At 43.3% G+C, this 24,715-nt stretch overlaps 1 protein-coding gene across 5 annotated transcripts in view; it reads left to right on the forward strand.

Moving 5' to 3' along the window:
* Nucleotides 1–18,139, forward strand: part of MICU1 (mitochondrial calcium uptake 1) — a 220,716-nt gene extending 202,577 nt beyond the window's left edge. For 3 of the 5 annotated variants that reach the window (XM_036829178.1, XM_036829180.1, XM_036829182.1), the window contains 2 exons: nucleotides 10,809–10,898; nucleotides 17,134–18,139. In XM_036829178.1, the coding sequence (XP_036685073.1) occupies nucleotides 10,809–10,898; nucleotides 17,134–17,294 (251 nt within the window). In that variant the 3' untranslated portion in view covers nucleotides 17,295–18,139. The remainder of the gene's footprint in view (nucleotides 1–10,808; nucleotides 10,899–17,133) is intronic. The other 2 variants (XM_036829181.1, XM_036829179.1) reach the window with 2 other exon arrangements.
* The last annotated feature ends 6,576 nt before the right edge of the window (nucleotides 18,140–24,715 follow it).

Raw genomic sequence — 24,715 nt, forward strand, 5'->3', positions numbered from 1 at the left:
CAAGAGAATAAAAGGTTTCTAGGTATGGTAAAGCCCCATTATAAGCACCTTAGGATATTAGAGATTTGGGAAACTTGTAGGTCCAGTTGTGTCCCCCATGTACTTTGAACTATAATGCAGGAAATAATCGCACAAATATAGGCCATGGCCTTTAGTACTCATGCCCCAGCACAAGCCCATTTAAACTGAAAATCATAATTTATGACATGGTTGTCCTTAATTCTTTATAGTCGTCCTATACGTACAGTTTACCTTATTACCTGACAAGCTAAGAAAATAAATAGTAAAACCTGTGGCATATCCCCTACAGGATACTCTCTGCAATCCCAAGTATTTTTACTGAAAGTTAGGTAGTATTATCCCCCATTTTATGAATAAGGAAATACAAAGTGAAGCAGCTTACTCTTGGTTACCCTGCTAAGTAGAGCTAGAATTCAAGCTCAGGTCTCTCTGATCCCAGTCTGTGTTCTATCCAGACTGTCATGTTGTCTCTCAGTATATCCCAAAATGCTGCTGGAATTTGAAAATCTTTGCTGAAACGCAATCCAGGAGGAGATAATGCAGGTTCACCATTTTGAACTATGGTTCTCAATAGCTTAGGGAAGACAGGCTCTAGACTATTTCCTCCCAGTTCCCTTTGGCTAAGAGTTGACCATTCTTGGGTGAGAATAAAGTCCTTTTGGTAAACTATGATGTTTTGGAGTTAGTGTCCTTCTCTTGAAGATGAAATATGACATTTTCCCCCTACAATTGTCTCTTCTGTTTAGGATCATGTTCTCCCACTCAGACACGCTCTGACATCTGTAATGCATACCCTACAGTGACACAGACTCTTGGAGTTGTCTAATCTAGCTTCTTATCCCACACAGGGACATCTTAGTAGACACATCTGTGTTCTTCACTTTTCTGACCATATAACTTTTTGGTGAAGAAACCAATACACAAAAGCCTAAAGTTACTTAAATAAGGTCATGTAGCAAGGAAAGTTAGTATCCCTTTAAAGGATACCACAGAACAGAAAAGACATATGTATATATTAAGCTGTCAGTTTCTGGACATCAAATTATAGGATATACAGATATGGATGGACTTCTCAGCTTTTAATGATCCAGCTGTTCCTCATCACCTCTACTCGTTGGTGTAGCAATACTTTGTTATACTTTTAGAGACGGTTCCAACATCTAGCATTTATTGAGAGCTAAATATATGCAAGACATTTGTAAGCATAAATTTTGGGTTTAAACTCAAACCTGATTTTGAGTCCCTATTACTCATTAGCTTTGTGACTTTGAACAAATCACTGAAACTCTCAAAACCTCAGTTTCCTGATCTGTAGAACAGTGATAAAGGCTACTTGCCTCAGGGCTATTGTGAAAATTAAATGAGATAACCCTAAATTACTATACTAGATTGAAATTATGACTATACACAGCTGCCTGCTCTGTTTTCAGCCCCAAGGTACTGACTTTCCTCTGCCTGTTTATCTTACTTTTTTAGTTAATTAATTAATTAATTATTATTATTATTATTTTGGCTGCTTTGGGTCTTCATTGCTGCGCGTGGGCTTTAGTTGCGGCAAGCGGGGGCCACTCTTCTTTGCGGTGCGTGGGCTTCTCATTGCAGTGGCTTCTCTTGTTGCAGAGCACAGGCTTCAGTAGTTGTGGCACACGGGCTTAGTTGCTTCGCGGCATGTGGGATCCTCCCAGACCAGGGATCGAACCCATGTCCCGTGCATTGGCAGGCAGAGTCTTAACTACCGCACCACCAGAGGAGTCCCAAAAAGTTATTTAAAAAAAAATAATAATCCTAGAACCTGATGAGGCTTAATTTTGTTCTCTTAGAAAGTAGTACTGCTTTTTTCAGTAGATACTTTTTGAGATTCGTATTAGTTTAGAAGTTATAAGTTGGGTTTTTTTGTATTTTTTAATTTTTTTTAATTTTTTAAAAATTAATTTATTTATTATTTATTATTATTTTTTGGCTGTGTTGGGTCTTCGTTTCTGTGCGAGGGCTTTCTCTAGTTGTGGCAAGCGGGGGCCACTCTTCATCGCGGTGCGCGGGCCTCTCACTATCGTGGCCTCTCTTGTTGCGGAGCACAGGCTCCAGACGCGCAGGCTCAGTAGTTGTGGCTCACGGGCCTAGTTGCTACGTGGCATGTGGGATCTTCCCAGACCAGGGCTCGAACCCATGTCCCCTGCATTGGCAGGCAGATTCTCAACCACTGCGCCACCAGGGAAGCCCTTTTTGTATTTTTTAAATAGGAAGATTGGAGCTTTTAGTTTCTCCTAAGTTTCATCATTCATCCAAAAATTCTTGGGATCATTGCTTTCAGAAGGCATTATCATTATTTAACTTCTCTGTTCCTAGGAATATCTAAGCAGTATTAATATCTCTAGTATCCACAGCATTCAAGGGGGAATTTTCTACTGGACTGTAAACTCCTGAGGACAAGAACCATGTTTTCCACCTCTTTGTGTCCTACTCCGAGCCTAGAAGAATTATGTATATTTATACAGTAGATATTTAATTAATGTTGAATAAATGAGTGAATTAATTCTAAACATGGTCAGATCCTGAAAAGGATGCTAAAGCTCTAATAAAAACCTAGAGTGAGGAGGAGAATGATAGGAGTATGACACCTTCCCATATCATTAATTTCCTTGACACATGGGCAAGTCACAATTTCTCTGACCTCAAGTTAGGGTTTTACTAATTATCTCCAAGCGTGCTCCCAGATTTGAAATTCTATAAATAATCAGCTTTTTACTGAATGTTGTAATGTTTTAAGGGACATGTTATAGCCTAAGTATCCAAATCTGTGTTAAAGTGAACTAACTTATAATTATCAGATACATTTGAAGTCAGAGCAAGGCTGTTGAATTCCCAAAAGAAGCGTGGCAGTTTTATTTTCTTGTTAAGAAATTTAAAACTTAATTAGATCTTGGCTAGTGCCTCTATACGAGCTAGTTTATGGAGCTTGGTATAGTAGTTGCAGAAAAGTGACAGTTCCATAAAATGTACCTAGAATGAGTGTAGCTGTATATAAAGTATGATTTGAGGAACCTCAAAAGGACATTCCCAACCATAAATACCTTCCCTACTTAACTTTCTTGCTTATAACAAATTACTACAAATTTGCAGCTTAAAATACCACCTGTTTATCCCCTAGTTTCTATAAGTCAGGGTCTGAGCATAGCATAACTGGGTTCTCTGCTCAGTGTCTTAACAAGGCGGAAATCAAGACATCAGTAGGACTGCTTTCTCATCTGGAGTTCATAGTCGTCTTCCAAGCTCACCTGGGTTCTTGGCAGAATTCACTTCCTTTTGGTTGTAGGACTGATGTCCCTTTTTCTCGCTGGCTGTCACTCGCAGCAGGCTGCTGCAGTTCCTTGCCATGCGGCCCTCTCACAGGCCCTCTTACAATATGGCAGCTCACTTCTTCAAAGCCAGCAGGAGAATCTCTTTCCCCAGTGTGCTGAGATGGGTTCTTATATAACTGTAATCATGGGAGTGACTATCCCATTACCTTTTCCGTATAAAGTAACCTAATCACAAGAGTGGTATCACATCCTATTCACAGGTCCTGCCCACATTCAAAGAGAGGAGATTTTACAGGGTGTGGGGATGTTGAGAACCATCTCAGAATTCTACCCACCATACCAGAAATTACCACTATTCTATTCTTTGAGGACTTCTGAAGATATGGACATTTTAACTGATCTAAGCCATGTTATCTAAAAAGATGTTAAGAATGGCAGTCATAAAATTTTAGGGCTAGAAAAGAGCTTAGAAATCATTTTACTTAAACCCTTGCTTTATTGTTTTAACCTCTTTGTTTACACTTGAAGGAAAATGACTTGCTCAAATCACAGCTAGTGCGATGCAAAACTGAGACCAGAGATTCAGGTTCACTCACTTCCATACCATTGTTCTCTTTAGTACGCGGCATCCACTGCCACGAGAAGGACCTAGAGAATTCTATTGGGGACTCAGTGCTTTTATGGGAAGGCAGAAATAGGGAAAAGTTCACAGCAGAAATGTATGGGAGAGCATCCCCAGACAGCCATAGAACGAAGGCAGGAAATGGGAATGTCATAAAGATGTGTGGGGAAGAGGTTATGGGAAAAAAATCTCCTATTTTATAAATTCTTTTAAAGTTTGTGGAGGCAAGCCCCTATGCTTCAGTTCGTTATTGCATTTTGTAAAAACATTTATGTGTGAAGAGGAGTGTTGGCCAGAATTTCATTCATTTAAGACAAAGTCATCAATTTTTTAAACACAATTATTCATGATGTAGGCAGGGAAGCTCAAATTCTGAAAGAAACATTTGCTTCATGAGGCACTTTCTCTGCAGAGACCTGATTTTTTTCCCCTAATTTAAAGTTACTTAGCAATTCTAAAGATTGATTCTGGCTTAACTATGTTGCTTTGAATATGTTGTGATTTAGTAAAATTATATATAAGTGCCCCAAGGAGGAAGAGAGCTGCTTTAGGGATTCATGATTACCATTGGGGGAGAGAGGAGAGTGAGGGTAGGATAAACTGCCAAAACATCCATTTAAATAGATAAGTGAGAACAACATCAGCCAACATTACATCCTGCTATGAAAAGAATCAGAAAGGAATTATACCAACTGGGGAAGTATAGAGATTACTATTTAACGCATGTGCTGCTTTTGTGGGGCTTAAGGGGTTACTACCCTTAGAAACCTCTGAAGTTTTATTAAGACACTTGTTAAGGTGAAGAGTATTTAGCCTTTTGGCATAATTTCAGCAAACTGAACTTAAATATCTCAGTTGCTTTCAACTTTAGCCATCAGAGATTCAGACTCTGTTGAAGCTGACAACCATAGCCCACCAAAGAAGTAATTTCGTAAAGAGGGGATAAAAGGCACTTCCTCCTCAAGATTGAGGTTAGAATAATATGAGGAAGTGGTTATCTAAATAATGATACATCCTCTCGGTGGAATACTATGCAGCTGTTAAAAAAGAACTGTTTATGTATTGGAATGGAATTATTTCTTAGATATATTGTTAAATGAGTCAAGCAAAACCATTTAATATACCAACCACCATTTCGTGGGAAGAAGTGAAGAATAAATATTTGATTTTATATCTATAAAATATTTCTGGGGAAACTGGAGATATTGGCTGCCTCTGGACAACTAGGGGGCGGGGGTATAAGTTTGGGAGGGAGATTTCAGCCTTTTTGAAATAGCTGAATGTATTATCTAATGAAAAATAACTTTTTAAAATAAAAAATAATGAAAATTTAAAGACTCAAAGAGGGAAAAGCAAGTTAATATGGTAAATTGGTCTCCAAATAAGACCTGGCTGTGTTATAAAGGTTTCCCTGCAAGGAGACTTGACTGGCCCCCTGCAAAATCTCGTCCCCACCTGCACCTCTGTTCTAGCTCTCTAGTCAGGCATTAGCATCCTTTCCTGCTTTCAGTACTTTACTCAGGCCCCCACCCCCCATCACCTACTGTTGTACCTGCCAAATCTGGAGCAGTATGTCTCTTTAATCCTTTAGAATTAGGATCCAAAATGTACCTCCAACAAAATACAGACTATTCCACTGTGACCCATATGTGTCTGTTAATGTCTGATAGTTCTCCTATGTATTTCTCCATCTTAATGGTTTGTATGGTTTCCCCCACTGAACTGTGATTGCCCTCTGAGCGTGGCACCTGAAATCACTGCCTAATGGTGCTGATAGAAATGCTTGCCCTTTGTGGACAAAATGTGTTGAGTGTTTTTAATGACGCCAGATACAATACTGGACAATGGCAATAAACCTTACTGTAAATCAGTTTTACTAGATTAATCATGTAAGCCCATTGAAGCAGTCATCTGGGATGATGCTCTGAGATTCAGAAAACCTGACCACAGGTTTTCTCTGTGGCATATACCAGTATTTAAGAGCCAGGATCACCAGCATCACCTCTGACAGTGGACTGCCTGAGCACACAGAGGGGGTCAACCTGCCTGCAGCTCAGAAGCACCATGCGGAACACAGAATTGTTATATTTTTCATTATTAGTATACTGCATTGCTCTTGGCTCCTTAAATTGCTTGTCATCCTAAATATTGTCCTTTCCTCCCCACCCTCACCCCCTCAATCAGGCTGAAATGTGTATGTTGTATTAACCAAAGTGTCTTGGAAGAAGATGCAAAAGAAAGGACAGGTGCTTTTTAAAGGAAAATCCTTCCGCCGTCCCCGCCTTCCCCGAAGCCATCTAGGCATGGATTTAAGAAACTAGGACCTCTGCATCATAAGCCCTTCCAAAGCTGAAGCAGAAATGTCTTCCCTCACTTAACCTTGGCAGTCACCAGCCAGCTTTTGATTTTCTCCACTGCAGTCCAGGAAAACAGGAATAATCACATGGCCACACAGCTAGAGACTGTCAACCCAACGTGGCGTATCACCTTTCCAAACATCTTTGCATTAGGAAGAGACAGGCAGTTCCTAACTGGGTCACATTGTCTGTAGGTCTATCTATGCATCAGAGGTATAGAAGCTCCCAGGGCCACCTTTGTTTCATACGCTTTTCATTGGGTTGCATTTTAATAAACTTCTTTAAGTTCTTAAAATTGTCAGTATGCGTTCCAAGGGAATGCTAATGTATAGGGCAATCAGATCTGTGGTCAAACTATAATGCTGGCTCTTCACAACCCCTAATTGTTACTCAGTTATTCGTCCCTGCCCACTAGCAAGGAGTAATCCCCAACTTGGCTTTTCTTTCATCTGAGCTCTTTCTCTTGTTTAGAGTGACAGATTCATGGGAATTCCCTGGCGGTCCAGTGATTAAGACTCCGCGCTTTCGCTGCCGAGGGTGTCGGGGAACTAAGATCATGCAAACCATGGGGTTCGGCCAAAAAAAAAAAAAAAACAGAGTGACAGATTCATGGGGGGATCCGTTGTCCATATAAGGGATCGAGTGGATCCAGTGTGTATAGGGAAAAGAGCATGGGCTGGAAGTCAGAAGATCCAGATTCTAGACCCAGCTGTGCTACTAGCTAGCTTTGTGACCCTGAGCAAGTTATTCAAATTCTCTGCATTTTACCTTTCGTCTGAGGTCTCTTCCAGTTCTACGATTCTGATTCCAAGTGGATGTTTGGGCTCTTATCCCTCCAGAACTCTCCTTTCCTCTGTTCAACTACTGTTGTGAATAGTTTTATGTAATATAGCTTCTGACATTATAGTCACACAAACTCAGTATGTGTTTCTGTCTGATGCTGAATTGTCCAGTCATGGACTATGCCAGAGAGTAAATTGGGGGTCCTGGCACAATTCAGATTCTGCCTGGACTTTTCAAAAAGCCAGATGGTTAACACGTTTTTGAGTGCCAATTCAGCACGCTTCTGCAAATTCCTCCCCATCCCAATCTAGTAGAAATCACCCAATCTCATGTCCATCTATTGTTCAGGCAGCTGGACCAGATTTGTACCAAAGGAATAGATAGGCCTTGGAAACGTAGGCCTTCTCCAGGGTGACTTCATGCTCCACAGAGACATCTTTCAGATTAGAATCCCAACCATCAATCAATTAGCATCATCAAGTAAGGGAGGCCCAAATTCCAGTACCAACAACTGGTCTGCATGGGGAAGTTGAGATCTGGGGCGGAGGGGGTGAGGGATTGTTCTCCTTGCTGTGATTTAATTATGGCTTTGTGGTTCAGAGATGTGGAAGCAAATCTGAATGAGCCAACTCTCAGGACCAGCTGTCAAGCACTTGGCTTGTAATCTGCTGTCATCCTACTTGTTCCAAGTGCTCTTGGCTGTACAGCTCACCAGCTAGTTTAATGTTTGTTTCCTCCACTGCTCTGATTCACACCCTGGGGGCTTATCTGAGGATCTTGGACTGTGAAAGGGCACCCCAGCCAGGCTCTTTGCTGGCTGGTAACATCCCAGTGGTTTGAATAACTTAGCTCCTGTAGTACAGATGGCATCAGAGCCCTCTCCATGTGAGATGGAACATATTCTGTAACTGTTCTGTCAAGAGATGGTATTTGTAATGAGGGATTCCTGACAGTGGCTTCCAGAAGTCCCTATTCTACAACCACTTAATACCACTTTAATGAGCTTTTCACTAAAAAAAAAAAAAAAAGCCAAGAGCTCTCACTGACATTCTTGGATATTATTTAGTTAATGGTTTATTTAGAGGAAAGGCTCTATCTTCATGGGGAAAAGGATAGGCACTTGGAGCATCAAGAAGAATTAGCACTACTATATAGCACAGGGTACCCTACTCAGTGCTCTGTGGTGACCTAAATGGGAAGGAAATCCAAAAAAGAGGGGATATATGTATATGTGTAGCTGATTCACTTTGCTGTACAGTAGAAACTAACACAACATTGTAAAGCAACTATACTCCAATTTAAAAAAAAGAATTGGCAATAGGCACTCTGCCCTGAGAAAATGGAACTGGGAAAGAGAAAAAGAGGGTAGTTATCAGTTATAACAGGTGTGGTATTGGTGTGACAAAGGCATGGTTAACAAACATTGGCAGAGAAAGGAATGGTTAACATAAAGCGTTCATGTTTATCTACATCGAACAGGTTTTGAGCCACTTCTCAGGACACATTTCTGTGGCCACAAAGGGTAATTCAGTAAATGATCACAGTTTGAGAGCATCCAGTGTCTTCTGATCTGATTCTCTTTTCACTGAGCAATCTTCTGAGGTGAACTGAGTTTCCTTAGTAGATTTTCCTACTGAGAAGTATAATGACCAGCTGTCATCAGTTTAGTTCTCTTAACAGTTACTGTTTTCATTGTAAATTGGCCTTCTGGTTTCTCTTCCTTCCCCAGGCCATTTAGTTAGCAGGAATCAGTTCTTCCTGAGCTGACTGAGAGAATCAAGTGTCTAGACCTACGAGGCTAAGTTTCTAAACCCTAGAATTTCTACAGTCTTGTAGAGGCCCCATCTCCCCCATCAGCACTTAACCACATCTCGTGAACATCCACACAATAATATATTCTGCTTAAGTCTTTTAGTTCCAAGGGATGTTGATTCCTCTTTCACTCTAACTCACATCCTGGGAAGAGGGGCGGTATGAGCAGTAACCTAAAGCTGCAGGAGGAGGAATCTGACTCTTCCCGCCCTCGTGAGCAACCTAGTCCCCCTCCAGCCAGAGGCTGTGGACACTAAGGTACAGCCCAGCTTGTGGCCCTTATACCTTTCTTCTACCCTTCGCCACACAAGATCTTCAGCTATTTCTGTGTACCTCCACCCCTATCCCTCACCCTCAGATTCTAGAAAACACCAATAAACCATTCTTTGCACTACTAAGCCACCTCAGCAGCTATCCTGTGGCATCCCCTCATTTGAATATGAGAATATTATACCTAAAGAGATCAGGTGACTCCACCACAGCAAGTTGATGGAGCCAGGACTAGAGCTCAGGTCTTGTGACTTGCAAGCACAGTTTTTCTACTGCGTCACCTTGCTCCTCTGCATTGTTCTGGCATTTGTATCAGCTGACCTCAGGGGCCCTGTGGTGAATATAATGGAGGCTATAGAGGTGAAGTGAAAGAGCAAATGCAGAAAAAAAATGACAAGAAAGAACTGAAATTATAGGAATGAAATAAGCAGAGAAGGCACACTGCCTTTAAGTTCACATTGCTTCTAGAAGAATCTAATCTGAGGTTTATAGATATGAACACTTCGTTGCTAGTTGGTTCATAAATAGAAATTCATCTTTTTCTTTCCTCTGAGTTTTACCTCACTGAAGAGTGTGTCTATAAGCAATAACATAATTTATAGATGTAGCTGGATCAGGCTTGAGGATAAATGGCAGAGAGGGCAGGGGAAATTGCCTCGTCCTTCCTGGCTTGTTTTTTGTGAGAACCCAGTTCTCATGTGATTGCTAGTGTTAAACAGTAAATGTCACAGAAAGAGAAAATGGCAAGAGAGAAGAGATTTTCTGATGAGATCTGGAAAAAGAAAAAAAAAGAGAGACTGTATTGATCTAGTGAGATGGGGGCCACCGCTTCTCCCAAGGGGCACGGTTGGAAAAGACAAAGTGGCTGATGGAAAACCTGTTGGGAGGAAGGGCAGGAGCTCAGCCATGCAGATTCTCCACTGTCAGTCAGCAACTGGGGGGTGAAGCCTCAGTGCACTCAGACAAGTCTCCCTGTTCCCCACTTCCCCATCCTTTCTCTGCCTCATTGTTTCCTTGACTTTTTGTTATTGTGTTCTTTCCAGTGGGAGGGAAATGCCAAGATGGAGACTATCAGGCATTCTTTTTTTTTTTCAAGGCACTCTTCTGGTAATAATTTATTAGAAAAGCCACCACTGCATGCTGAAGACTTAGAATTCCATCCTTAAATATTATGTAGATTTTCACTTTTTAAATTTTTATTGTGGTAAAATATATATAACAAAAGTTGCCACTTAAACCATTTTTAAGTATGTAAGTCAGTGGCATTAATTACATTCACAGTGTTGTACAACCATCACCACTATTTCCAAAACTTTTCCATCACCCCAAACAGAAAATCTGTACCGATTAACCACTAACTCCCCAGCCCCTGGTAACCTCTAATCTACTTTCTCTATAAATTTAGTATCAGGCATTCTTACTTAATTATATATACCTCCTAAACTGTGGCAGCAGTAGAAAGAAAATGGAATCTGAAGTGAAAAGGAAAGGGGGTTATGGATTAAAAACTGAATTATCATTTTCTTAAATGTGACGTAAATACACTTGAAAATTTTTTGTGACTGAATAGTTTTATCCTTCCATTCAGAGAAAAAAAAACGGAAGTCCCTCTGCTGTGCTAACTCAACATCTTTCTTCTTTCAGTGACCATGCAGCAGGTGGCCAGGACAGTGGCTAAAGTGGAGCTCTCAGATCACGTGTGTGATGTCGTGTTTGCGCTCTTTGACTGTGATGGTGAGTGGGGCCCTCTGGAGTCCGCGGAAAAACCAAGCCTTACTGCCCTTGAAGTAGACACTTTTATGATGGAGCCTTGCAGCCAGCTCCAGGGTACCAGCCTAGACTGCTTCAACTTCCCCATTTCCCACATCAGTAGCTGAGCCCTCAGACTCATGACATTGAGAAATACCACCCCTGGTCCTGGTTTGTGTTCTCCATTTCTTCTTATAATTCTAATTTGCCTGTAGGCCTAAATTCATTTATGACCCTAAGGATCTTAAAAATAAAAACAAGGGAATTCCCTGGTGGTCTGGTGTTTAGGACTCCCCGCTTCCACTGCAGGGGGCACGGGTTCGATTCCTGGTTGGGGAACTAAGATCCCGCATGCCGTGCGGCACGGCCAAAAAAAAAAAAAAAAATTAGACCCAGCTTACTGCTTAGTAGATAGGAGCACTTGAGTATTTGATTGTCTCTAGGAAGAAGATGGTACTGATCATTCCACCACCCAGGGCACATTTTAGTCATTTACAACCCATCATAGCATTCCAGCTGCACACCAAGGTCTGTTGTGTCTGTGAGCACTCTGCTGTTTATTTAGCCCATTTAAGAGATCCTGGTTCTGCTCTGGCCTTATTTCTCAGCTATGTTGGCTGATACAATGATGATAATATTAACAATGGAGGCTCACAGTTTTTTGTCTCTTATTTTTTTATTTTTACTTTATTTTTTAAAATTTTTATTGGAGGATAGTTGATTTACAATGTTGTATTAGTTTCAGGCGTGCAGCAAAGTGAATCAGTTATACATACACATCTGTCCACCCTTTTTTAGATTCTTCTCTCATATAGACCATTATAGAGTACTGAGTAGAGTCCCCTGTGCTATACAGTAGGTCCTTATTCGTTATCTCACAGTTTTTTCATTGCTTACTATGAGCCAGATACACTGTGCAAGCTGCTTGTTTAAGCCTCTGACACAGGAGTAGTTATTAACCACATTTTACAGATAAGGAAGCTGCAACTCAGAGAGGTTAAGTAGTTTTCCCAGGATCACAAAGGTAGTATTAGATAGCAAATCCAGGATTTGAAGCAAAAGTGCACTGCCTCCCTCTGTACTATATGACCTCAATTCCCTGTCTCACAGCCAAGATTCACTGTTCATCTTCCTCCAGGAAGCTAGGCTCACAGAATTCAAGAACAGATCAAAAGCTCCTGCATGTGTGAAACCTTCCCTTTTGATCCCAGCATAATGAATCACTCTGGTTTTTTTATTCCTTAACTTGGTTCAATTTGTCTGCATTGCTGCATGTTACACTCCATCTCTGTGTATGTGACTTAATGTCCCTACCTAATTGTGAGCTTTTTATGGGTAGTTACAAGTCCTGTTCACCTTTGGATCCCGCCTCCCCTGCAAATAGGACCTCAGACAGTACTTTGCACATAACAGGTGTTCATTAACTTTTTTTTTGTTTGTTTTTTAATTTATTTTTAGTTGTGCCAGGTCTTAGTTGCAGCAGGTGGGTTCCTTAGTTGTGGCATGCAAACTCTTAGCTGCGGCATGCATGTGGGCCCTGACCAGACAGAAATCGAACCCACGTCCCCTGCATTGGGAGGTGGATTCCCAACCACTGCACCACCAGGGAAGTCCTCATTAACTTTTTAAGTTGAACTTGAGTTATTTAAATCTCCCCCCTGAACCCACAACCGAGGTCTGAGTGAAAGGAAGCCCAAGAGCGAGGACAAGGAGAGTCCTCATCCACAGGGAAGGGTGGTTATTCTCTAGAGCTGCCCTGTCCAATATGATACCACAGTTACCTGTGGTTATTTAAATTTAAATTAATTAAAATTGAATACAATTTAAAACTCACTTCTTCCAGTATCACACGTGGCTGGTGGCTCCTGTATTGAAAATAGCACAGATAAAAACGTTTCCCTCATCGCAGAGAGTTCTAATGGACAGCACTGCTGCGGAGAGAGTAACTCTCCCCAAATTTTGTTTTTACTCTAATCACTTTTAGGTAGTTTGAGTTTTTTTCCAAAGAACATTTTTATAATTTTTGAAGCCAGTATCCAAGAGCTGGTTTGTGAAGTGAATATGGGAGTAATGGCAACCAGCATCACAGTTCCCCTCTTCTCCTGGGAAGTCCTGGGAAATGTTTGATTTTCCAGCCTTTTAGAAGGAGGCTCTATCAATATCTACTTCTATTACCTTTAAAAAATCATTTTATCTCTGGGACCTAATTTTTTAATTGAGATGTAATTGACATATAACATTATATTAGTTTCAGGTGTACTACATAATGATTCAATATTTGTGTATATTGCGAAATGATCACCATAAGTCTAGTCACCATACATGTTACAAATTTTTTTTCTTATGATGAGAATTTTTAAGATCTACTCTCTTAGCAACTTGCAAATATGCAATACAGTGTTTTTAAATATAGTCTTTTTTTAAATTTATTTATTTTTATTTTTGGCTGCCTTAGGTCTTTGTTGCTGCACGCGGGTTTTCTCTAGTTGCGGCGAGCGGGGGCTACTCTTCGTTGCGGTTCGCGGGCTTCTCATTGGGTGGCTTCTCTTGTTGCAGAGCACGGGCTTTAGGCGTGTGGGCTTCAGTAGTTGTGGCACTCGGGCTCAGTAGTTGTGGCTCGCGGGCTCTAGAGCACAGGCTCCGTAGTTGTGGCGCACGGGCTTAGTTGCTCTGTGGCATGTGGGATCTTCCCGGAGCAGGGCTCGAACCCGTGTCCCCTGCACTGGCAGGTGGATTCTTAACCACTGCACCACCAGGGAAGTCCCTTAAATACAGTCTTCATGCTGTACATTATATCCCCATGACTTACTTATAACTGGAAGTTTGTACCTTTTGAATCCCTGCACCAGAATTCATCCACCTCCACCCCCCACCTATAGCAACCTCCAATCTGTTCTATATATCTATGAACTCAATTATTTTTGTTTGTTCGTTTTAGATTCCACATATAAGTGAGATCATACAGTATTTGTCTTTCTCTGATTTATGTCAGCATAATGGCCTCAAGGTCCATCCATGTTGTCACAAATGGCAAAGTTTCCTTCTTTTTTATGGCTGAATAATATTCCATCGCACACACAATATATACACGCACACACAATATATACACACACACACATATCACATTTTCTTCATCCATTCATCTGTCCACGGACACTTAGGTTGTTTCTGTGTCTTAGCTCTTATAAATAATGCTGCAGTGAATATAGGGGTGCATATATCTTTTCAAGTTAGTGTTTTTGTTTCTTTCAGATAAATACCCAGAAGTGGAATTTGGATCATATGGTAGTTTTATTTTTAATTTTTTGAGGAACTTCCATACTGTTGCCCATAGTGGCTGCACCAATTTACATTCTCTCCAACAGTGCACAGCGTTCCCTTTTCTCCACATCCTGGCCAACACTTGTTATTTGTTGTTGTTGTTGTTGTTAACAGCCATTCTGACAGGTGTGAGATGGTATCTCATTGTGGCTTTGATTTGCATTTCCCTGATGATTAGTGATGCTGAGCATCTTTTCATGTGTCTGTTGGCCATCTGTATGTCTTCTTTGGAAAGCATCTGTTCAGGCCCTCTGCACATTTTTTAATCAGGTTGTTCGGTTTTTTGCTGTTGAGTTGCATGAGTTCTCTATATATTTTGCATTTTAACCCCTATCAGTATATGATTTGCAGATATCTTCTCCTGTCTAGTAGATTGCCTTTTCATTTTGTTGATGGTTTCCTTTGCTGTGCAGAAGCTTTTTAGTTTGATATAATCCCACTTGTTTATTTTTGCTTTTGTTACCCTTGCTTTTGGTGGTAAATGGGGTTTATTTTCTTTTTGTTTGTTTGTTTGTTTTGTTTTTTGGTTTTTGGGGGGGTTTTTTAATTTTTTTTTTTGGCTGCGTTGGGTTTTCATTGCTGCTCACGGGCTTTCTCTAGTTGCGGCAAGCGAGGGCTACTCTTTGTTGCGGTGTGCAGGCTTCTCATTGTGGTGGCTTCTCTTGTTGCAGAGCATGGGCTCTAGGCGCGCGGGCTTCAGTAGTTGTGGCACACGGGCTTCAGTAGTTGTGGCTCACTGGCTTAGTTGCTCCGTGGCATGTGGGATCTTCCCGGCCCAGGGCTCGAACCCACCAGGGAAGCCCGGGGTTCATTTTCTTAATCTATAGAAAAGGGAAGTAGATATTAAATTCGAAAGCCATTGTCATTTCTACCAGTGCAAGATCTTAGGTCAAAATGCCAGGGGACAGAGAATTCCGATTTTCAAACAGACGTGTTTGTCACAGAATTTAGAGCTGCAGTCACAGATCACACATGCACACAAATGACATTCAGTCATATATCCAATTCACGGGTAACAAAGGCCGTTCAGACTGGTCAGCCCTGACCTTAGGGAAGCAAGAAGCAAATCTCAGAGCAGTTTGAATGAAATAACCTCAGGTTTTGGGAATTCCCTGGTGGTCCAGTGGTTAGGACTCCACGCTTTCACTGCCCGAGGGTACAGGTTTGATCCTCCATCGGGGAGCTAAGATCCTGCAAGCCGCACTGCCAAAAAATAAATAAATAAAAATAACTTCAGGTTTTTCATCTTAAGCTTCTTTTTATACAAAATATTAAGAATCCTTTTTAGACCTTTTTGTTCTTTTAATTGCATTCTTAATAAGCCATATTACTGATTAACTTTCAGCCCAGCCAGGCTACTTTTTAACTTTTTAAGTTAAAGTATAATATACATACAAAAAAATGCAAATACCGTAAGTGTGGAGCTTGATAAATTTTTAAAAACTGAACACACCCATGCATCATCCCGAAGCAGCACATCACCAGGACCACAGAGCTGCCTGGTGCTGCTGCCCTCCGGTCACTTATACCCCCGAGGGCGGCCACTTCCCTAACTTCTAGTGCCATAGGTTAGCTTTACCTGTTTTTTGTTTGTTTTAATCTTGCTCTGAGGTATCCCTGAGGCTGCCCATGCTCTTTTCAGACAGCAAACATGGGCCCGTTTAGGTTTTCAGGTACTCTATACAGAAGTAAACCAATTATTCCCTCTTACCACTTTCTTCCCAGACTGATCATTAGTAGAGGTCTGTTTGCTAGTTTCCTGTCACCACCAGTAATGGCTGCCATTCTTTTAATCAGCAGACATTTACTCCTGGGCACCTAGTCAAATGGTAACTGTCCTCTACTTTTGGAGTGGTTACTATTCCATGTGGCTTGAGAAGTGACCTTGGGTCAGACCAGATGCTCTCCAGGCTCTCCTCCAGACCTGAGAGTCTGCCACTGAAGAGGGTCAAATGAGAAGCCATGAGAAAATGGGCTTAACCCAAAGCCAGGTTTTGATTTTAGTTTTCACCATGAAAAGCCTCATCATGTCTACCTGGACTACTGCAGCAGCCTCCTAACTCACTCCCACTCCCACAGCTCCCATACTCACTCCATCTGTGCCACTCTCCAGTCTATCACCATCATCCAGCTAGAGAAATCTACCCAAAATGGAAATCCAACTACATCTTACTCCCCTCTCCCAGTCCTTTCCTGCCCTGAAGATAAAGTGCAAACCCTTTCTTGAGGATACAAGATCCTTGAGGACCTGTCTCCTGCCTTCCTCTTTGGTTTACTGGCCATACCCCTATCTTTGTGTGTCCAGCAATACCTAACTCCTTGTAGTTCTCTAACAGCTGTGCTGCTTCCTACAGGTGCCTTTGCTTATGCTACTACCACTACTGGAATGCCTCCCCCGTCTCACTCCCCTCTGCTTGGCCACTTTCTGCTCATCCTTTGGGATTCAACTTAGGAGTCACCTCCAGGAAGCCTTTACTGATCTGTACTTGCACCCTCCCCAGCCTGGGTTAGATAGTCTTCCTCTGTGCCCCCATAGCATCCTCTCTTTACCCCATTGTGGCATTCACCATACTATTGAAATAATGTACTTGTCTCTCCCATAACCTGATGGTATTTCAAGGGACAAAGTCATTTTTATCTCTTTATTCTCAACACCTAGCACAGGACCTCACATATATATTCTCATTCAACTTCTGTCACACTACACTGAACTATCACTGAGTTGCAATTGGAAACATCAAGGACAGTACAAACCAGTTCATTTTTAACCAAGAGAATTGAGTTTGGCTGTGAGAGAGAGCTAGGCTTTGGGACCTACATGATGTGAGTAATGGAATTGTCTCATTGTCTTTGTTCCAAGGGCGTCACTTATCCCTGTTGTGTTTGCCTCTTCTTCTAGGCAACGGAGAGCTGAGCAATAAGGAATTTGTTTCTATCATGAAGCAACGGCTGATGAGAGGCCTGGAGAAGCCCAAAGACATGGGCTTCACCCGCCTCATGCAGGCCATGTGGAAATGTGCACAGGAAACTGCCTGGGACTTCGCTTTGCCCAAACAGTAACCCAGAACTGCACGAGGAGCCGCGCCTCCAGGCCAAGCACCCTGGCCCCTTGGGCAGAGCCTTGGCACAGTCCTCCCTGCTGCTGCTTCCAGAAGAAGTGCTCCCGTCATCCTGGGAATGATCTCAGGACTCATCAAGTTTCCCCTCTCCCAGTGTTCTGCTAGGCCCTGGTTCTAAACCAGTGATTCTCCCTAGAGGTCGTCAAAAACATGAGCAGGTCCTAAAAGCGCAGACCTTTGGCACGTTCGACAGTACTACCTATTCAAGCACCCTACAGACAAAGAATGCAGGAACCATCCATGTACCTGCCAACCCTGGAAACACCCATTTCTTGAGTCATCTTGGTGTGGATTTATATTAACAAGAACATACCTTGCTTCTCCTCCTGCTGGTGTTTTTTAAGCTACAAATTGGGAAAACCTCTGGCAGAAAAAGGAAATCAGTGATGAATGATAACGAGGATGACCCAGGCACCCTGAGCTGGTGGGAAGCCTGGGCCAGAGGAAGGATCTGTGTCAGTCCCCAGGGTGGCTCTGAGGCGATGTGCCCAGTGGGAATGGAACGAGATTAGGAATTTAAAGTAGCTGCTGCATGGCTCTCTCCACTCCCTTCTTTTCCTCTCAGGCTCCCTAAGAAGACTCCAGCACGACTGTGCTTATTAAATGAGCAGCAGTGATTAAGCTCATGGCCCCTGCGAGTGCCATTTCCCCTCCAGGCATGTGCCTCTGAAGCTGAGTCCTGGCTCAGAGCCTGTCTGCCCTGTCTTAAACACTTGTAAAATAGCACTTTAATTATAACGGTTTGCAGTAAAGCCCCACCACCACCACCAAAGGCTCTTGTCTCCTTTATTTTAGGGTCCTCTGGGGCCCTTTTCATTTCACTTCTCCACTGGCTTTGAGATTCTAGCAGCAGACCTGTTTTCTTTCCACCAGAGCCTGGTCCTTCCTGTTGAGAAGGCACTTCAGCAAGGTTTGGATAGCATTTCATCCTGGACCAAGGCTACCAGGTCCAATGTAGTCCTTGATTACTCATGCCCCACGAGAAGGAACTAAGACAGGGTGGTGGGGGATATGAGACATCATCTGGTATGGTGGACCTAAGTGTTAAGAACCATAGCAACCGGGAATTCCCTGGCGGTCCAGTGGTTAGGACTCTACCTTCTCACTGCTGAGGGCCCGGGTTCAGTCCCTGGTCGGGGAACTAAAATCCCACAAGCCGCGCAGCACGGCCAAAAAAAAGAAAAAAGAAAAGAACCATAGCAACCAGTGTTTTATGTGGATTCAACTCTGCCACCACCTCAGTGTGACCTTGAGCAAGCAAGCAATTTCCCATGTTTTCTCAACTATAAAATGACAGATAGGGTTGAGCTTAATGGGCTTAGAGGTTTCTTCCAGGTCCAGAAACCTCTCCTTCGGCTCTTCTCCAGAATTCCTACAACCTCCAGAACCTCCAGGTAGTGCTCCTTGGCACGATAGAGTCTCGCATCCAGTGTAATAGCACCACCACACCAAAAACCCAGTGCTTCCTGCGAGGCCTAGAAGTTGGTAGGGAGTGTTTATCAGGCAGAGAAGAGCAGAGACATAGGTCTGCACCTGTGGCTCTACAAGGACAGTACCAACCCCAGCATTTTCTCCAGAGCAATTTAATAACCTCACTTCTAACATCCTTTCTGGGAGCAGATTAGATTATCTCTCAAAGGAGTTTGCTACTCATGCACCTCATCTATCTTCCACTGTTTCCTTTTTGGTGGTAGGTATTACTGGCACCCTAGTGTAGCCTTTGCCTTGCTCATTGCCCCAGGGCTGAGGCATCAGCAAAATGTGAGCTTTTTCTTAAATTTGTCCCATAATCCCCAAATCACTCTTTTCCCCAATCCTCATTTCTCCAGCCTGAAAGAGAAGTCCCTTTCACAGCCTCTGTGGGGCATTCACTCCCTCACCAGAAGAGACCTGCCAACTGGCCTAGGTTCACCGAAGCTGAAAGCCAAAGCATAGCAGGAAAGGATAAGGATCTCACCTGCAACATCTTGAAAGCCAGGGTCAAGAGCACCTATGACAAGTACATGGAATTCCAGCTGAACTCCATTAGCTCCTAGGAGAGCCTGAGGAAGCAGAGGCGGTCCAGGTGCTCAAGAAGACAGGACGGCCACACTTTGGCACAACAGGGCAAATGTGCAGGTGAAAGGTACAAGCTAAGTCACCCAGAAGAGGCCAGGATGCCCCAAGGAAGTCCCTGACCAAGGAAGCATGTGAGCTCCCTGGTGGTGTAGTGGCTAGGATTCGGCGCTTTCACCAAGGAAGCATGTGAGTAGGCTGAGGGGACTTTAGTAGGCAGAGTTTGGGGGTAAGGCTGGGAGCATTTGGGAATACAGAAGGCTGATACGTGCTTCTCTTTTTATTCCCATTGTTTCTTCTACCTAGACAGAATAACCTTCCCCTCTGCCTTCAAGATTCAGATCAAACTGTCCCTTCCTTAATCCTCTTCCAGACAAGATTAGCGGCCCCTCCTTTGCCCCCCAAGGATCGCTTGCCCACCCATAACAACGCTGCTGTAATTTGATGTAATTTTTGTGAGATTGTCACCCACAAAGTTCAGACCCAAAGCAGTGACATAATCAAAGAAAGAGTCCACCACCAAAAGCAAATTTAAAAATATTTCTCGGACGAGGTAAAAGTGATACTAGCAGTGCCTCAATAAATTCCTCCTGAGACAGGCTGGGACCTGGGCCCTTTACTGCAGTGCTTGCGCCTGGACACACATCTCCTCGAGCAACAGAATACAAAGAAACTAATGGAATTAAAAATAACTGCATGCATGCCGCAATCCGGGCAATTATGAGCAATAAGATAAAAGGCCACAAACCGACTGCCACTTAGGTGCTGGGAGCAAAAGCAGGGTACTGTGCATGATCCCTGCACATGGCACCACCAAGGGGGTGGGCAGAGCACCTAAGCCACTCCTCCGGCCCCATCTGCAGATCTGCCTCCGTCCTCACCCCACTGAAGGAACCAGCCTACCCTCCACGGAGAGCGAGCAAGGGCACCTGTTACTTGTTCTCGCTCCCTCGTGCTGCAGCACAAGTCCCAGTAAAGCCTTGCCTGAATTCCTCATCTGGCCTCTTATCAATTTCTGTTGGTTAAAGAGTCCAAGGACCCACGTCAGTAACACTCCTACACACCCACAGCTGTTGTCTACTTTTGTTATTGTTCTCTACTTCTTAAAAAAATAAATAACTCTCCAGTTCCAGCCTTTAAGCTTCGGAGAGGAAAAGAAACTAAGAGGGGAGCCAGGCTGCCGGGCTTCCTTGATGGGCTCAGCTGGGCTTCCTAGATGGTCTAAGAGGACAAGCAGGGAGAATGTGGAGAGAGAGTTACTAAGGAAAGAGCATAAGAACATACATGATATACAAAAATCATCATTTTAATAGTTTTTAGTGCCCCACCTAGTTTTACGTCTGGTTGGAGCATAGGCACTGAATAGGACTCTTAAGACAAAGGAAAAGGCCGGACAGTGACTGCTGCTAGACAAGGAGGAAAGGACGGCAGCATGGGAGCCAGGAGTCAGGTTCCCAGGCCAGAGCATCCTCTCCAAGCCCAAGCACAGCCCAAGCCAGATTATGTGTCCCAACAAGCAGCTCAGAAAAGGAACGTGGAACAGAGTAGTTCAGCTTTCAGGCTTTAGGTGCCACCTGCTGGCAAGAAGGCTCAGCGCCAGGAGTCACTGGCAGGGGAGGGGCAGCTGCTGGAGTCCAGCCTAGCCCCAGTCCTGCCCCAGAGAATAGGCCTCCCAGGGACCTGGGTGGCGTGGGGCGGAGGGGGATGAACAACCAGAGATGAACCATCACCACGAAGAGAGACATGATGGATATGACGATACCTGAGGGGAGGGAAGCAGCCGTGTACTGTTCTCTGTGGCTCCAGAATGGGATTTACCAGCAAGTGAGAGGGTAAGAGTCACCATTCATTCTACAGCTCTTTACTGATCACCTACTGTGGGCCAGGCACTGAGCAAGGTCTTCAGGGAGTTTGCAGGAGGAATCTAAAAATGAGAAAAACAGAAAAGAAGCAAAAAGGTTAAGTACAAGCTGTGTGAGAGCACTTAGAAAAGCAGAAGGCTATCTAATCCAGATTTGGAAGTTCAAGGCAGGCTTGCAGAGAATTTTTTTTTAATTAAAAAAATACTGAGACCTGAGGGTTGAGTAGGAGTTAACAAAGGGGGAAGGAGGAATGTCCGGGCAGCAGGTACGGAATGTGCAAAGGTCCAAAGGCCAAAAAGCATGTTTCTGGGAACGGAAGTTCTAGGGTGTATCCAGTAAGTACAGATTGGGGAATGATTTTGTTACCCAAGGATGAATTAAGATGGCGGTCATTCACAAAAAAAGATGACAAAAAATACTGTTGGGCATTTTGAAACACACTTATAGATAACTAATAGGTTATAGAAAAAATCATGATGGAAATGTTTAAATGCTTGGAACTGAATATGATAATGAAAATACTAGATATGAAAACTTGTGGGACACAGCTAAAGGGAAACTTAGAAACATCTTAACAACTTCCATACTTATTTACAGAAGATGGGCTGACAGTTAATAAGCTAAGCATCTGCCTCAAAAAGTTGGAAAAAGGGACTTCCCTGGTGGCACAGTGGTTAAGAATCCGCCTGCCAATTCCGGGGGCATGGGTTCGAGCCCTGGCCCAGGAGGATCCCACATGCTATGGAGCAACTAAGCCCATGCGCCACAACTACTGAGCCTGCGTTCTAGAGCCCATAAGCCACAACTACAGAGCCCGAGTCCCACAAGTACTGAAACCTGTGCTCCTAGAGCCTGTGCTGCACAACAAAGAGAAGCCACCACAATGAGAAGCCCGCGCACCGCAACGAACAGTAGCCCCCGCTCGCCACAACTAGAGAAAGCCCGCACGCAGCAACAAAGACCCAACGCAGCCAAAAAATAAAAATATATAATTTTTTAAATTTATAAACAAAATATTCAATAGCTATAGTAAATTGGATCAATAGTTAAAAATCTGCTTACAACAAAATGTACCAAACCCAGATGGCTTTATATAAGGGAGAAAAAAAGAAAATAGGACCAGGTTCTATAGGACCCTGTAAGCTCCAATAAGGAGTTTGGACTTCTATCTTAATGCCACTTAGGAGCCACTGAAGGGTTTTAAGCAGGAAAATGACATAATGAGCTTTGCATTTTGGAATGATGACTTCGCCTGCAAGGCTACAGATGGATTGGAGTGGGATCCAGGTTGGAGACTGCTATAATAATCCAGTTAACAGATGCTGGAAGCCTGGATTAGGGGAATGGCTGCAGAGTTGGAGAGTCGCTAACAGATTTGGAGATTTGGAAGATGTTCAGATCACGCCTGAGGGGTAAGCGTGGGGCATATAAACTGGAGGATGGTAAGGGAGAGGAAATAATTCAGCATGAAACCCAAATTTGTTTGGGTAACTGGGTGTGTGATAGTGCTCTTCAGGGGGGTAGGGAGGCTGAGAGAACCAGGTTTGGGTGGAGAATGATGAGGCAATTTTTTGATATGGTGCCTGAGAGATATCCCAGTAGAAATACCTAGTAGGTAGGTAGATATGAGTCTGGACCGAGGAAAGAGGTCTAGGGTATCTCCTAAAAACCTGGGTTCTCCCAATTTCAAGGCCAACTAACCATGAACACATGAGGTCTGAATCAGTGTCCTAATACCAGCTCCATCTCTTCCCCAAGAGAAGCTGGGAATAGAGACCATCAAAGTGAAAGGAATTTGAATCAAAGAACCCATACTTGGTGGGACGTCCCTGAAACAGACATGTTTGGGAGAAAGGACTTCAAGTGCCCTGTGCCCTTATCCTGCAGCCTCTGGCCCTCCCTAGATGTGAGGTCTCCTCCTTCTTTAGGGAGAAATAGGGAGCAAGGGACTGAAGTGGAGATCAGAGATGCTATGGAGACATCTTCATGTGTTCATTCAACAAATAATTTACTGAAGCTAAAATTGAAAATTCAGTTACCTACCAGTCATTCACACTCTTGGGTGAATTTTCATCATCTTCAATGTGAGGTTTAGGTTTCTCTCTCTCTTTTTTTTTTAATAGGTGAACATTCACATGTTTCCAAAATCAGACTTACATTAAAAAAGTATACATTGGAAAGCCTCATTCCCAACCATTCCCACAGCTGTATTCCATTGTGTTCCATAGTTTAATCAGTAAGGGTAGTTTTTTTGGAGAGAGATTTTGGAGCCTGGAGCTCTCTGAAAGGGAGGCCTTGGTGGGTAGGCATTTGGAGGCAGCAGGGGACACTGGGGAGTCAGCGAGCAAAAGAGCAAAGGACAGGAAGTGGGGGACATTCCACTGACTTGGTAATTCTTCCTGGAGCCTTAGGAAGGAATTTATCCCCCTGGCTAGCTTAGGAAAACTCCGGATAAAGTGTTTGGGGAGAGAAAAACCTGTCTCTGGGATTCATTTATTCTATTCATTTAACAAATATGTATTGAGCCCCTATTCGGCGTCAGGCCTTGTGCTCAGACTATGGGGAGCATAAGGGCAAGATCTCCATCCTGGTTTAGCTGGAGACAGGATGTAAACAGACTCACAAGCAAAGGGCACCAACTGTGCAGGGCAGTGAAGGTGGGTGTCCATGGAGGAGCCAAGCTAAGTGCTATGGGAATTCAATGCAGGGAGACCTCTTGGAGGAGTTGGTCCTTTCTCAGCCTCAGACCCAGGCTCAGATGTCATCTCCCCCAGGAAACCTTTCCAATTGTACACACACAAATAACAGCTCCCTCTTCTGAGCCTCTTCAAGCTTCCACTCAATCCCACTGTTGTACTTACCACACTGTCCTCTAATTCTTTTAATATCTCCCTTACTAGACTGAAAGCTCCCTGATGTCGGGTCCTGTCCTTTATTCTCAGTGCATCTCTGAATCCCTAAAACTCTGCACAGTGCCTGGCTTTCAGTGTAGACATCTATTAAATTTATTCCATCTCTCCACAGAGGAGATAGAGTTTAAGCTGAGCCCTGAAGAACTAGTTAGATTTGGACAGGTGTAAAAGATAATTAAGGAGGACAGGCAGATGGATGGGGGGCGGGGGGAGGGGTGAAATGTATCTTAAGAGTGATGGGAAGGGGACCATAGGAGATTAAAGCATGTTAAGGTCAGACTGAATTCTTGGTGTCCCCGGAGGAGAGGAATCCGGAGGCTGGTGGTCACCTAATACAGCACAAGGGTTATTTCAGCTCTAGGAGCAAAATGAGAAGCTGAGATTCATTGGGAGAATCATTTTCCCAGTGACTTCACCTGGATTTCTATGAAGGCAATTAAGGATGTTATCTCTCTTTTTAGGCCTCCTCCTCCCACCCATGCCATGATTCCAGCTAGTCAGGATAGAAGTTTCTAATGTTTTCCTTAGATCAA

Source organism: Balaenoptera musculus, chromosome 16, assembly GCF_009873245.2.
Source record: "Balaenoptera musculus isolate JJ_BM4_2016_0621 chromosome 16, mBalMus1.pri.v3, whole genome shotgun sequence".
NCBI classification, from domain to species: Eukaryota; Metazoa; Chordata; class Mammalia; order Artiodactyla; family Balaenopteridae; genus Balaenoptera; species Balaenoptera musculus.